The 16,598-nt window shown below is 36.7% G+C and overlaps 1 protein-coding gene across 1 annotated transcript in view; it reads right to left on the bottom strand.

Moving 5' to 3' along the window:
* Nucleotides 1-2,835: 2,835 nt before the first annotated feature.
* The window catches only part of LOC122788407 (protein FAM237A-like), a 109,019-nt gene continuing 95,256 nt past the window's right edge, over nt 2,836-16,598 (bottom strand). The window contains exon 3 of the mRNA XM_044055479.1: nt 2,836-3,474. Coding sequence (XP_043911414.1) covers nt 3,347-3,474 — 128 coding nt within the window. The 3' untranslated portion in view covers nt 2,836-3,346. The remainder of the gene's footprint in view (nt 3,475-16,598) is intronic.

The raw sequence follows: 16,598 nt of genomic DNA, 5'->3' as shown, positions 1-16,598 counted from the left end.
AATATCAGGCAGATTTAGAAGACCACCACCCTCCCTTCCAGCATCTTGAGGTGTTCATATTAACAAAAATAGTAATTTAAACACAGGAGCTTGAGGCTATGGGTAGCACTTACTGGTCCTAATGGCTTAACTATTAATTTATGCCAATTTTGGTTACTTACTGATGCATAAGTTAAAGGATGGATTCTTTTAGGAAAAATCATCTCTAATATCATCTATTAGAAAATTTTAATCCAGAGTTAAAAGCCATAAATGTGATACTGCCTGAAATAAAACATGGATAAATGTCCATATATTTATTTATTTTTTATTTTATGTTTCCATTTGTTGATTGGGATAATCCAACTGGACTAGAAGCGTTTTTTTTCAACATAGATAAGAGGAGAAAAACTCCACAAAGAAATATGACAGTTACAATATGGTGCATAGTTACAACACTTGTCAGATTAGGAGTTACACAGAAATAAGAAATATGAGCAATACTATATATGTACAAGCATGTTGATTTAGTAATTAACACTGAATTAAAACTTATCTACCTATCTACCTACATTTATCTGTTACTTATATTTCTTATTTAAAGATTTATACATTATTTACTATTTATATTGTTTCAAAATTTTTATTTTGTGTATAAATGTAATTTAGTAAATACAGCACATTACCTTTTGGTAATTAGAGTGCACCTGGGGATGATAGTATCAAGGGAAAAGGTAAGTTAGTATGTAAACAGTTGCTTGTCTAGTCAAGATGAATTAGACGAACATTGTGGGTTCTGTTCAAGCAGCTTTATTATGTACAAACACATTAGAAATGAAGCTAAATAACTTTAACTTGTATACAACTAGCTGTCTCATACATAGCTGTTCACACTCTGGCTGTACTCACAAAATGGCACTGAAGCTAGCACGTGCTTGCTATTTATATGCATGTTCAGGTCTTAGAAATGCTTCTTAAAGGTACAACACACGCTATTCTACATAAGCCTTTAAGTAACATGAAGAGAAAATGGGATGATAGTCTTAAGGGAAAATTAGGTTAGTTGGTACACAAGCCTTTAATTAGCACCAAAGCGAGAACAGGAGTAAAATATTTAAGGACACAAATGAAAGGAAGATAACATTTTTTTAATAAGGGAAGTATGCAAAACGTATAGACTTGATAGTGAAAGACCTGAAACACCCATACACACACACACACACACACACACACACACACACACACACACACACACACACACATACATATAGATATCTATATATCAATATCTATATGTGAACGTGTGTGTGTGTGTTTACAACCCATGCACCTGCAATATGACATATATATTAAATGGCGCAGTGGTGCAGCGGTTCTCGCCTCACAGCAAGAGGATCCCCGGTTCGATTCTCGGCTGGAGTGCCTTGTGTGTGGAGTATGCACGTCTTTCCTGTGTTCGTGTGGGTTTTCTCTGTGTACTCCAGTTTCCTCCCACGTTACAAAGACATGCATCTGGAGTATTTCTCCCCAGGCCTCTGCTGAAAATTGGCTTTGTTCCAAGTCTGACTTTCCCGGTAAACAAATGTTAAATAAATAATTAATTAATTAAATATATATGAATTATATCTGAGGAATACTTTGGTTTATAGGTTACATTTGTAGGGGATTCTTGCATGGTTGCTAAAACTACAGCTCAAGACATATTCAGAAACTGACACAGCTAAATTTGCAGTTACTGTCATGTTTTAAACTGTGACTGGATTTCTGTTTTTATTTAGCCTTTAGGCAGCCATACAGGTCTCTGTCAGTCGGCAAATCAATTTACATATATCTGTCTTTGGTCATGGAGATAACTCATTTAATAAAGAGTGATGCATTTCTAGAAACAAAAAGGACATTTTGTCATCTAGTGCTTCCCTTGAAGGGTGTCCCACTGTCTGTTTTTGTTCCATAAATGTGGATCAGGTCTGGGTGAATTACTCTGTGTTCTGCTTATGGTCAGTCTCATTGTCTCTGTATAAATGAAGGCAGAGAAATAGACTGACCATGTATGACTAACTCCAAGCCAAAGAACTGAGCATTATGACCTGACAGTACACTACAGTTGCTCTGGATTAGTAAAGAAGGAAACAAGCCTCTCTTTTTATTATTCCTTGAAAGGCATAGTATGATTGTGGATGATTTGAGGCCACTGAAGTCGCTTGACTATTCATGATTTGAATAAAGGACTTGGGAAGAAATGTCTAAACTGTCAGATGGTGAACAGCTGTGTGGGACTGAATTCACAACTAGAATTGGCTGTGGATGTCTGAATCTTGGACTGTAGACTGGCAGTTCAGTCCTTGGTCACGGCGAGTCATATGACTGCATGTAACACAAGCCTTGAAACTGAATAAGTTTGCTTTGAGTGAGCCTAAGATTATGGCCTGAGCTTGGATAACTGAGTCAAGTCCTATGTATAAATGAATTAATTCTGCAGCATGAATCCACCAAAGGATTTCTAAAAAAAGGCCAGTATATACTATGGACATACACAAGAAGTCCAATGAATCTCAGACATGTTATTTTATAAAGATAACTAGCTCCTTGACTCTGCGTCTTCTGCGTTTTAACTTGTTTCACTGGACAGCTGTTGTGTATTTTGAATATAAGTGAATCCACCTTTGTGGGATTTATACCTAGTTCCTTATTTCTTATGTGTTGATATTAAGCAGATTGTACCCCAGAACAGTAATCTTCATTGGAGCATTTAGATGTCATGCAAAGAGGGGAATTCGGCTTTATAGATAGATTCTGTTTATAAACACAATAATTAATATAATAAAAAACACAAACAATGTTTTATGTTCTCCAGCAATCTTTTAAGTTCTATGTCCAGAAAACAAGTTTAATGTAGAAATTTTGTTTCTTTTTCATCCAAAGCAACTACTCATACCAAGCATTTTTAAACTAGAATTACCTATTGTCTATTTTCACACAGCATTCCTGATTTTGACAATCGTGTCCTGTGAGATCACATTAAAATGCAAATGTCCTGTAATGTAGAGAAGAAAATTATTTTCTAGCCTCCTTTTTAATGTTACAGAAGAATACAGTATTACATTTAAAAATGATTGTATGATGCAACCTACAAAACAGTACAATGTTCTTACAACAGTGGGAAATGATTTTAATAATAAAACGAGCAAGTCCTTTAATTTGGCTGAGGCTGTAGTTATCCTGTAAAATATAATATTTCACTAAGAAATGTCACAGTTTATGCATCCAGAAAGGTTGCCTGTGAAATTCCTGGAAAAGCATCACCAATAAAAATATATAATATGTGATCACATTGTTTAAGAGATTTAAAAAAGCTGTGGTTGTCTTTCTACAATGCTTGATGGTGAGGCTGGCTGTTAGATCTGTTAAGAACTGTGAGGTTTTCATGTTTGACTTGTCTTATCTTGGTTGGTTTCTTGTCCAGTATCTCTTTTTTATTCACGGTATTCCGTTTCACTGAAAATTAAACAAATAATAGGATGTAAATTTAAGGCAGCATCTTCATGCATGTACAAAACATTGTTTGCATAACTGTACCGTTTTATAGCAGACATTTTCTGTAATCTCCTGCCATTCTCAATGTTCTTCTAGTAGGTGACCTGAGTTTGGTAAAAGATTTAGGCTGCCTGGACACTGGGATGGATGAGGAATAATCAGACATTAAACTAAAGCTGTTGTTCTCAGGCAAAATTAACCATGGACTTGCAAGGGGGATCCCATGATAAAAAACTCATATATCACAGCTCCTTCTTCTGTGAGAAAGAGACCTAAATACATAAAATCCATCATTTTATAAGTGTCTACTCCTACAATGTGGAGAGAAAAAAGTAGCTGGCTCCCTGGAGAAGGGACGGGGCATCCACCTGTGGTACTGATAGCCTGTCTTATTATGGACTTCAGCAGGCTGGCCAGAGAGGGAGAGGAGTGACAAGTCTTCTGCCCGCTCTCTTCTTCGGGGGGGGGTGCTTGGTGAAAAGGGGGAATGTCTTGTGGGAGCACATCCCATCAATGAATCTCATGTGGAGACTAGGAATCTGAGAAGAGGCAGATATATTCAAAAGGGGCAGGGTTGCCCGTGGGGTTATGTCACTGGTGGGAGAGATTAATGTCCCTTCTCTGTGTCCATTGCATGCATACCCAATAATCAGTTACCTGGAATTATGTAAAGGAAGGTTAGACACATATGAAACAATCGTCAGTCATTCTGCCATAAAGAAAGCTGAAATTTCTACCATAGAAAGTGAGACAGAGAGAGAGAGAATGCAAAGTGAAGGGTTGGGGTGGGAAAAAATGTACATATAAAAAATGTAACAATAAAAACTCTGTGGCTGATAGTGCTGCAGCAGGCATCCATTATCCACTCCTATTCTCCACTATAGAGAATGGACCACTAATAATGATAGCTGATAAACTCATGCACACATCATGTGCCTATTGACTATTGACTAACAGTATTTTTTAAACACCTTTATCAAAATTATCACTTATGATATAAATGTAAAAACATATATACATACATACATAAAAATAAAAGAAAACAAACCACATTAACATTTTTCATTTATGCAATATACATTAGGCAGTAATGGAGATCACTGGCTCGCACCTGAGGTTTATCATAGGATCATAGGAGGTTACTAGGCTGTTGGCCCTAGGGCCTTTACAAGCCTAGTCATGTTATACCCTTGTTCCCTTGTAGACCTAGTCTATATTTGCAATGAGAATCTAAGATCAGCACCGGTTGCGAATTTAAGATCAGCACTGGCTGCCCCTGTAGTGTAGCTGTCAAGCTGCAGTGATCGCTTAACATGAGAGCTGACACTACAGTGGTCTCTAAAGATTTTTGGCAGTTTAGATTGTTTAGAAGTTGCTTTTTTTACCTGTCATATGACATTTTTTTCAAGAGTCTTAACTTAAAGTTACCATTGCACAAGTCACTGCTCTTTTAATGCTAAATAAGCCTTCTTATATAGCAGGATCCAGAAACTTTTACAGTACATAATGACAACATTTATGTGACTTTCATGCAGTGAGACAAGAATTTAAACATATCTGGCTGCTTAAAATAAAGTAATCCCTTTTTGGAAGAACCTATATGTTTTAGGCTGGTTAGAGTATTGAGGACCTGAAAAACATTGGTTATGAGATGGGAGGAACATGCAAGATGAAGTGAAACATCTGTAATCCATTCCTCTTAACTGTCCTTGGTTTTCTGTTATATTGTTTCCCCTTACCTAATAGAATACTGAATTTTCTACAAATCGCAAACGATACAGTTAAACAGAATCAGTCATTAGAGTTTCATACTTCTCATTGTTCAGAAAATGAACATTAATATAAATCTGTACTAATATTTAAGTAGATTATAGTAATACCTGGAAATTGTCCCTGGTTTTCGACCTCTGTATTCCCATTATATTTGGCTTTATCCAGAAATTTTGAGCAAAGAAATTGAGAGTTATGATTACAACGGTTTACTATGGTATGGTTGAACTGGACCCCCATCAAGTGATGGGATCATCGATCCACGTCGGCGAAAACGACAATGTCAAATTCCGACATTGTAGAAATATGACTCGGCTTCGACCTTGAAATGGGCTTTAACATGGGTCGAGATAGGGGAGTGATTCATACTTCGACAATGTTGGGTTCGACATTGTTGCTGTTTGGCCTCTGGACTTCGACTGAAGTAAGTTCGACTGAACCCACTTCGACCTTACCATAGTAAACCACTACAGCAATCTGCTCTGTTTAAAAGTAGCACTGAAAAACTAACGAAGGCTGTGAAGAGAATGAATATGTTTTATTTGAAAAATGAAGAAATTTCATGTAATCTCACAGTCTTTCTAAAAGTCATATCAATTGAATAAATTGTGATGATAATGGAAAACACTTGTCATTACAGAGAACAATACACCATGCATAATTATGCCATTCAATATTTTGAACCCACACTTGTGCAAGGCCTAGTGGTCTCCATTATCACCACACATTATATACCTGTATATGTTTTCTTTCTTTTTAACAATTATCACTCACTCTAACATTGTAGGCCGCGGTGGTGCAGTGGTTAGCATTGTCGCCTCACAGCAAGAGGTTCTCCCATTCGAGTCCTAGCTGGAGTGCCTTCTGTGTGGAGTCTGCATGTCCTCCCCATGGTCGAGTGAAGTTTAAAGACATGCAGGTAGGTGCATACATGAATGGGTGTGCCTTCTCTGAAGGTTGGGCGTCGGCCTGGCACCTCGGCACCATAAAAATCCACTGCCAATCATTAGCGGACCGGAGTTCCGCTGTGGTGACCCCTAACTGGGAAAAGCTGAAAGACATTACTTACTCACTCTAACATTTTATAAATTATTCATTTCCTGCCTTACCTTATACCTTATACCTTATTCTTTCTTCTTCTGAACATTATTCAGCATGTATTGTTCCCACAAATTCCATTTATTTCTATGTAATTTGCTTCTTACCTTTTCTGAATATTCCACTGCCAGGTCTTTTATCTCCATTACAATATTCATTATTCAATTACAGTTGGTTTAGATTTTGATCTCCATTTTCTAGTAATTGCTTTTTTGATAGCCAATAGCATTAAACTTAGTAAGGCCTTACTGTGTCAGTGCTTTACAGATCCTGTGTCCCAGCTCAAAAGAATAATTTCCTTAGTTACAGCTATTTGCTCTCTCCAACAATACGAAGTTTTAAAATCTATCAACTCATCAGAACACATGTTCCCAGTTACCTCTCTCTTTTCCCATCATATCTCCAGTGTTTGTTATTTACCCAAGGAAAATTTCTCTGAGGTCTGCTGAGGGTATAAAAACACCTATGTAAACACTACTAGGCAAAAATCCTAAATGTTCTGAATGTTGTTGCATACTTGGGAGCTATAGAGATAGATGTCCATTTATTGTTTACTTACAAATTTGCCTTTACAGTCTCTCTTCCCAGTCTGTTCTAACCTCCTCTGATTGATTCTTATAGATATCTTGCAATATTCATATAGTGTAGGGAGAGCTGTAATTAAGCTCCAAAATCAGACAAAAAAATAAACCTGTAAAGCACTTCTGTATCATGAGATCCAACAGTAACAGCCCTTTAAGTGCTGTTACAGTGGGGTATCATGGAAGGAGTGTGTCTTTACTGTGAATTGTCCCTTAATATCTTGCCCCATTTATCCATGGAAATTTACAGATGTCAGTCTGTAAGTAACTTTTTTTTAAATTAGAGCAGTATTTAAAAACTAACCTTGACTTTTCCCTCCAATTATATTTACTTGCTGTCAGTGCGACAGCTCTCACTAAGTGATTTATTGGCTTTCAAAGCTGATAAAACACTACAGCTTTTTTTTGTAACTGGTAGCACATGGAGTAAATAAAACTCCATGTACAACAAAGAGTTATGACTGAGTCTCACCAATCATAGCAGTGTATTATGTGTTCGAGCCATGGATGCCAAGAGTCACCTGGAAAGCGAAGCTCTCTAAGTGAATTTCTTGGCATTCATGTCTCAAACACTTAATAACATGGTTATTATGATTGGAAACCCAATTATAACCCTTTATGTGCCCTACTAATTATCCTTTTTTAACAACAGCTTCTGTTCTAGATTCAGATAAAAACTCCACCACAGCTGGGCTGTCACTTAGCACTCCCCTATCACTTTCACTTTGCCTATACAGTGATATTAATCTCTGGTAAGGAAGGCAGTCTCTGACCTACAGTCCAAACTCTGCTTGGCCTCATCCCTCCCTATTACCTTTCCATTTCTAGTTATTTACTCCCATTACCTTGTTTCCTTTGCCAATTTTCTCGAATAATTTCCAGCCCCCTCTTGCCTATTTTCTTTACCCTTTCTTGCAATCATCCCTATTGGCAAACTCTCCTTTCTCCTTTCATGTGATGGTTTAGTTCTTAGAATACTTTCTGTAACTTTATGAATATAATATCCTGCAAGATTGTTGTAATTCTCCTTAAGGATCTGCATCCAAAATCCTACTGTTTCTTTATTTCTTGAACTTTCCCCCATTTCATCATCATCCCTTTCCACTTTTATTTATAACCTTCTGCTTGTGTTATATATGAGATGTTATAGTGTAACTCTAAAGTATCCATTCAGATCAGGTAATCCTAAACCACCTTGTTGTACTGGGAGGACCAACTTATCATATTTAACTTTTGCCCCCTACCCCTTCTAAATAAATTATTTCAACTGTTTAATAATTATTTTCTGCTACTTCTCCTCTGGTTGATAAAAATATGCTTTACATGTATATAAAACTAAATATACTAGAACACTTGCTCTGCTTGTATCTCTCTATCCATATCCATAATGAAGACCTTCCAATTTCTCAGTTTTTATATTATCTTTAGCTGCAATAATGGAATCCTTTTAAATCCATGCAACTAAATACTTAATTTCATTGTGTCCCCATAAATATTGGTATTGCTGTTCCAATTCATGTGTAGCTACGTAGTTCACCCCTATAGCTTTTGTTTTATCTTCATTAATTGTATATCCCAAACACACTTGAGACTGTCTCAAACTAGTCCACAACACCAAAAGCTCCTTTGCTGGATTTATCAAGTACATAATAATGTTATCTGCAAATAAAGTTAACTTTTCGTGATTACCATGTCAATTATATCCTTGAATTTCTGAGCCACATAGTTTCTTTGCCAATTACTTAAATATAAAACAAATAAAAAAGGGGAAGAGGACATACTTTCCTCATTCTTCTGTTCAAACACAGCTTGTTGGAGAGAAATCCTTCTACCTTAACTCTTGCCTCTGACCCTTCATATATCCTCTTAATCAACCCTATTACTCTATCAGGGGATGCAAATGCTCCATTGTCCTGCTCATAAAATCCCAAATAACTCTTTCATATGCTGTCTCTGAGTCAAGACCAACCATCAATATCAGTATTTTCTTATACTCTGCTTCCCTCGAGATCATCATTGTTCTATTAATGTTGCCAAATGTTTGCCTCCCCTCCACAAAATTGCATTGATCTATCAATTTTGGCAATATGTGTGCAATTCTCTTAGCTAGTATAGACATGAATACTTTATAATCATGATTTAAAGTTGACATGGGTCTATATGAAATTGATTTTGAAGGCTCTTTACCCTCTTTGGGTAATACAGACATTGCAGCTTTATTACAAGATACTAGTGCTTCCCTGCCCTTTAAAATACTCTTAAGTAAAACCTTTTATATTGTTATCACTTTCTTCCCTTCTAACTTCCATATGAATACTGTCTGTTCCTGGAGACATCCCTGTTGATTGATCATACATCATATATTTGTATCTTATCTCTTCTCCTCTTCATAGGTAATTACAGGCTAGCTGCATTTGTAGGCCATTTTAAGCCCAGCCAATTTCCATTTCAAAGGTGAGAATCAAACCCTGCACCTTGTGACTGTAAGGTAAAAAGCTTAACCATTATACCAACTCCAAACCCTAACAGGTAGACCCACTTGACCTTTTTCAAGGGCATGTCAGGTTAAGTGACTTGTTTAAGGTCACACAGCAGGCAAATTATGGCTGAGGGAATCAAACTCTGCACCAGATAAACTACAGCTCACAGCATTAATCCTCTGTGCCAACTGCCAGATCAGCATCAACTGTTTAGCTTCATCTGCCTCTAACTTTGGCATAATTAAGTCTTCCATAAATATTTGCATTTGTGCCGTTTCTTGGTTTCCACATTCTACATGCCTTACAGCCTGAAACATGCTTCTCAGTATAGTTCTACATCCTCATCACTAAATAACTGCAAAATAACTGACTACAAAAAATTGCAACACCTAAAATTGCAGAACAGTAAATACAAAGATATAAAACTTATTTTGTTGTCTTCCCCTTCTCAATAACTGCTTCATGCAAGAATATGTAATTACACACAAAATCAAACACACATGTTCAGTCCCTATCACTACTTCAGTCCTATATTTCTGTGGAGATATACCCTCAAGCCCAGTGCCAGTCAGTCATCACATTATCACCAAATAATTCAAACCCAGAAATCTCACCTACTATGCCATCAGGTCTCAAGCTCTTTAATGTAAGGTTCATAGGTGTGTACTAGGCTAATGGCCCTGGAGCCTTTACAAGTCTAGCCCGTAGGATTACACTGGCATCGTGCCACCCGACCTTAGTTTCCAGTGCCTCTGTCAAGTAGAGCCACTGGAGTGATCCCCGGGGTGAATTTTCTATTTCCCATCCACTCATCAATATTTCTCTTGAAGAAGGCCAGTGAGGTGCTCTGTTTGACATGTATGGGAAGTTTATTCCATAACATCGGCAGTCTCTGGGTTATGACCATGTCCCTCCAGCATGCTCTGTTGATTGTGGTAATGAGGGTGAGGTCTTTGGAGCATGTGGTGCGGAAGGACTGGGATTTCTTTAGATGTAGCATTTCTAACAGAGCTGGGTCAGACATGGCTTTGTAAGTCAAGCAGAGATCGTCTCTAAGTAGGCGATATGAGACAGAGAATAGTTGGAGTTTTTTTGAGTCTGTCCATATAGGAAGTGTTTAAGGCCTAGGATCCTCTTTGTCAGGTATCCAATAAAGTACCAGAACTACAAACATGGGTCTCATCATATAAACCAGATATTCTATCCTTTACCAAACCTGATTAAAACCCTCCTATAAAGATGAAGAATTTCTCTCATAGTGTTACAATATTATCATGTCTGAAAGATTAAACAAAAGAGGTGGTGGAGTAGCTATTATTTATGGTAACACCTTGGAGCTCTATAGTTATCTACATACAGTGCTCAACTATTTGACAAAGCTGAAATTTTGTTTACCTTACTAAAAAACACAAAGAAGTCACTATGTGCAATGTCAGTCTACATCCCCTGAAATACCATTTCCTCCATAACTGAAGATATAATACCATGAACCACAGATTGTGTCACCCAAACACTATCATACTCTAAATTTTAATGATTGGACTACACAAAATGAAGGCTCTAACACCATTGGTACATATAACTTTATTCAAATGACTGATTCCCATACCAGATTCAATAGAAAGACTTAACAAGTATACGGTCCATGATTATTAAGTATGCACCTGGCAAAATCTCAACTACTGTCTCACTTCCAGACTAACTAATTGATCATAATCCCACATATGCTATGTGAGACTGCACCAAAAGTTATTAAAACATCTCGTATATCCTAGTTCGAAACCTCACAAATTTCAGTTTACCCTCCTTTACTTCTACACTTAGGCAAATCAACTGGTCTTCCCTAAAAAACTTTACCTCTAGATGAAGCAGTTGAAAAGGTTAATTTTTACTTTCTATCAGATCTCAAAAAGCAGGCTTGACTAAGGGTAAAAAAGTGTTAGATTTAATCCAACTCCTTGGCATACTAGAAACACAAAACAGGTAATGCAAAAATGAGAGAAAGCATAGAAGCAATGGTATAAAGAAAAAGAAATTGAGACCACCTACCAGATATATAGACAGCTGAGAAATCTCTCCAAGAAACTCATTCAAATTACATAAAAAACAAAGCTTGATGGGTAATCATAAACAAACTTCTGAAATTTGGAAAAAACAAACCAAAACATAACTCAACAGTTCAACTCCCACTTCATCCAAGTAACACTGCAGCACTAAAGAATCTGACAATTGATTAGATGCCCTTCATTTAATTCAGAATAGTACCTCAGCATTTTCTTTTCTACCAGTCCCAACTAAAATAATACAAAAACAGTCACAATTGAGACTTACAATATTAGCAGCCAACCAACTTCCTGCTGATTACTTAAAATCTCCCACAGATGCCACAGCCTATGCTATGTTAATGCCAATCAATAAGTCCATATTAAAATCATATGTACCTAAACTATGGAAAACAAAAAATACATTATCTCATTACATAAATTAGGAAAATCAGTGGAATTATCCAGCTATTGACCAATACCCATTCTCTCTCCCTTGTTAAAGATCCAGTAGGTATGCACTCCCAATTACTAAAATGTCTTCTAGATAACAATCTATTCTCAAGTACTCAACATGGCTTTTTAGTTTAGCATAGCACCTCTATATCTCTCCTCTCCTTCCACAACACAATAAATCATCAACTTAGGGATGAAGATAACTTACTCTGTTTCACATTCCTGGCTCTATCAAAAGCATTTGATACAGTCTCCCATACTAAATTACTACAAACATTACGCCACCTCTACCCTAAGATGCTTTAAAAACTTAGATAGGATACAAGGTGTCAAATGACACATATGCTACTCCTCTTACTTACCTATAACCATTAATGTCTTTCAGGGCTCAATCCTAGGTCCTCCCCTCTTCAGTATTTTAAAAGCAACATTTGTAATGCAGCGGGGCAAGGCACCCTGGATCAGTATGCAGATTAATCTACTCAGCATCAAGTATGACATCACTAAAATAATTACACAACAACCCTACCTCTCTGTTGATTCTTTTTTGAACCAATCTAATCTTCTCCTGACCCCAAAACAAAACAAAAATTCTACTTTTCTTCCCCAAAACAGTATCCTGGTCACAAAAGTCTTTACTGTATTATCTGCACAAAATACAAGACTTGATGTTGTCAGACATACTGAATTATTTGGTTTCACCATAGTTGATAATCTAAAATTTGATATACACATCCAAAATATTATCAAAAACCCATGTAAAACTGGATGTCTTCTACAAAGCATCTCCCTACCTCATCTTGCAGTCTAGAAAGATCACTGCCGTCTCATATCTATTGGAATCTCTCTCTCTCTCTCTCTCTCCTTTCTGAAGTAATTTCATTCTTCCTTAATAAGTATTGAACAACTTCCATTATCCATTCCTTAAATTTCTCATTTTTTTAACAAATAACTAGGAAAGTACCACTGTCTCATTTGTTGCAGGATCTGAAATTCTTATTGGGTATGCATCAAAGCTTTCAATTAAATACACATGCTCCTGTGAAATATAATTTATATGCAGTCTAGCCCAGTTATTGTACTTAGATATTAATGTCAGTTGTGTATGAGTTCCTGCTTCTGAACTTCATCTTCTATACCAAATCTTTTGGTATATTTCTTCAGAACTCTACCCTGTGTTGTCATATTTTACCTTCTACTTCCCCGATACAGCCTCGCCTTTGCAGATCAAGTTCCAGTCCCAACCTTTAAATAACATTCCCTGCTGAAAGCTGAATTTTTCTCCCAAATTTTTCACAAGCTCCATAACAGCCTTTTTGTTTGGTTGTATATAGGGATTTTTGTAAAGATAAAGCTGCCCTAGGCAGCACAATGACACATCAGTTAGTGCCAGAGTAATCCTCCTCCCTTGCAAATAGCCCCTTACTACTATAAATCTACCATTATTGTCTTTTTTCCTCTTCTGTCTCTATTGGAGCCCCATCATTACTATTTCTTCCCTTTTCTTTATCCCTGATATTCAGCTTAATGTCCATTTTGAAATTATTTATTTGTCAAATTCACATGTTCATTTCAGTCCATATGTATTGCCTGGAACATTGCTGGTTGCATTATATACCTGTATATGTTTTCTTTCTTTTTAACAATTATCACTCACTCTAACATTGTAGGCCGCGGTGGTGCAGTGGTTAGCATTGTCGCCTCACAGCAAGAGGGTCTCCCATTCGAGTCCTAGCTGGAGTGCCTTCTGTGTGGAGTCTGCATGTCCTCCCCATGGTCGAGTGAAGTTTAAAGACATGCAGGTAGGTGCATACATGAATGGGTGTGCCTTCTCTGAAGGTTGGGCGTCGGCCTGGCACCTCGGCACCATAAAAATCCACTGCCAATCATTAGCGGACCGGAGTTCCGCTGTGGTGACCCCTAACTGGGAAAAGCTGAAAGACATTACTTACTCACTCTAACATTTTATAAATTATTCATTTCCTGCCTTACCTTATACCTTATACCTTATTCTTTCTTCTTCTGAACATTATTCAGCATGTATTGTTCCCACAAATTCCATTTATTTCTATGTAATTTGCTTCTTACCTTTTCTGAATATTCCACTGCCAGGTCTTTTATCTCCATTACAATATTCATTATTCAATTACAGTTGGTTTAGATTTTGATCTCCATTTTCTAGTAATTGCTTTTTTGATAGCCAATAGCATTAAACTTAGTAAGGCCTTACTGTGTCAGTGCTTTACAGATCCTGTGTCCCAGCTCAAAAGAATAATTTCCTTAGTTACAGCTATTTGCTCTCTCCAACAATACGAAGTTTTAAAATCTATCAACTCATCAGAACACATGTTCCCAGTTACCTCTCTCTTTTCCCATCATATCTCCAGTGTTTGTTATTTACCCAAGGAAAATTTCTCTGAGGTCTGCTGAGGGTATAAAAACACCTATGTAAACACTACTAGGCAAAAATCCTAAATGTTCTGAATGTTGTTGCATACTTGGGAGCTATAGAGATAGATGTCCATTTATTGTTTACTTACAAATTTGCCTTTACAGTCTCTCTTCCCAGTCTGTTCTAACCTCCTCTGATTGATTCTTATAGATATCTTGCAATATTCATATAGTGTAGGGAGAGCTGTAATTAAGCTCCAAAATCAGACAAAAAAATAAACCTGTAAAGCACTTCTGTATCATGAGATCCAACAGTAACAGCCCTTTAAGTGCTGTTACAGTGGGGTATCATGGAAGGAGTGTGTCTTTACTGTGAATTGTCCCTTAATATCTTGCCCCATTTATCCATGGAAATTTACAGATGTCAGTCTGTAAGTAACTTTTTTTTAAATTAGAGCAGTATTTAAAAACTAACCTTGACTTTTCCCTCCAATTATATTTACTTGCTGTCAGTGCGACAGCTCTCACTAAGTGATTTATTGGCTTTCAAAGCTGATAAAACACTACAGCTTTTTTTTGTAACTGGTAGCACATGGAATAAATAAAACTCCATGTACAACAAAGAGTTATGACTGAGTCTCACCAATCATAGCAGTGTATTATGTGTTCGAGCCATGGATGCCAAGAGTCACCTGGAAAGCGAAGCTCTCTAAGTGAATTTCTTGGCATTCATGTCTCAAACACTTAATAACATGGTTATTATGATTGGAAACCCAATTATAACCCTTTATGTGCCCTACTAATTATCCTTTTTTAACAACAGCTTCTGTTCTAGATTCAGATAAAAACTCCACCACAGCTGGGCTGTCACTTAGCACTCCCCTATCACTTTCACTTTGCCTATACAGTGATATTAATCTCTGGTAAGGAAGACAGTCTCTGACCTACAGTCCAAACTCTGCTTGGCCTCATCCCTCCCTATTACCTTTCCATTTCTAGTTATTTACTCCCATTACCTTGTTTCCTTTGCCAATTTTCTCGAATAATTTCCAGCCCCCTCTTGCCTATTTTCTTTACCCTTTCTTGCAATCATCCCTATTGGCAAACTCTCCTTTCTCCTTTCATGTGATGGTTTAGTTCTTAGAATACTTTCTGTAACTTTATGAATATAATATCCAGCAAGATTGTTGTAATTCTCCTTAAGGATCTGCATCCAAAATCCTACTGTTTCTTTATTTCTTGAACTTTCCCCCATTTCATCATCATCCCTTTCCACTTTTATTTATAACCTTCTGCTTGTGTTATATATGAGATGTTATAGTGTAACTCTAAAGTATCCATTCAGATCAGGTAATCCTAAACCACCTTGTTGTACTGGGAGGACCAACTTATCATATTTAACTTTTGCCCCCTTCCCCTTCTAAATAAATTATTTCAACTGTTTAATAATTATTTTCTGCTACTTCTCCTCTGGTTGATAAAAATATGCTTTACATGTATATAAAACTAAATATACTAGAACACTTGCTCTGCTTGTATCTCTCTCTATCCATATCCATAATGAAGACCTTCCAATTTCTCAGTTTTATATTATCTTTAGCTGCAATAATGGAATCCTTTTAAATCCATGCAACTAAATACTTAATTTCATTGTGTCCCCATAAATATTGGTATTGCTGTTCCAATTCATGTGTAGCTATGTAGTTCACCCCTATAGCTTTTGTTTTATCTTCATTAATTGTATATCCCAAACACACTTGAAACTGTCTCAAACTAGTCCACAACACCAAAAGCTCCTTTGCTGGATTTATCAAGTACATAATAATGTTATCTGCAAATAAAGTTAACTTTTCGTGATTACCATGTCAATTATATCCTTGAATTTCTGAGCCACATAGTTTCTTTGCCAATTACTTAAATATAAAACAAATAAAAAAGGGGAAGAGGACATACTTTCCTCATTCTTCTGTTCAAACACAGCTTGTTGGAGAGAAATCCTTCTACCTTAACTCTTGCCTCTGACCCTTCATATATCCTCTTAATCAACCCTATTACTCTATCAGGGGATGCAAATGCTCCATTGTCCTGCTCATAAAATCCCAAATAACTCTTTCATATGCTGTCTCTGAGTCAAGACCAACCATCAATATCAGTATTTTCTTATACTCTGCTTCCCTCGAGATCATCATTGTTCTATTAATGTTGCCAAATGTTTGCCTCCCCTCCACAAAATTGCATTGATCTATCAATTTTGGCAATATGTGTGC

This window comes from Protopterus annectens, chromosome 13.part0, assembly GCF_019279795.1.
Source record: "Protopterus annectens isolate FY-2018-M chromosome 13.part0, PAN1.0, whole genome shotgun sequence".
NCBI lineage: Eukaryota > Metazoa > Chordata > Ceratodontiformes > Protopteridae > Protopterus > Protopterus annectens.
The sequence above is the reverse complement of the archived record's forward strand: the minus strand, read 5'-3'. Positions and strand labels throughout refer to the sequence as shown.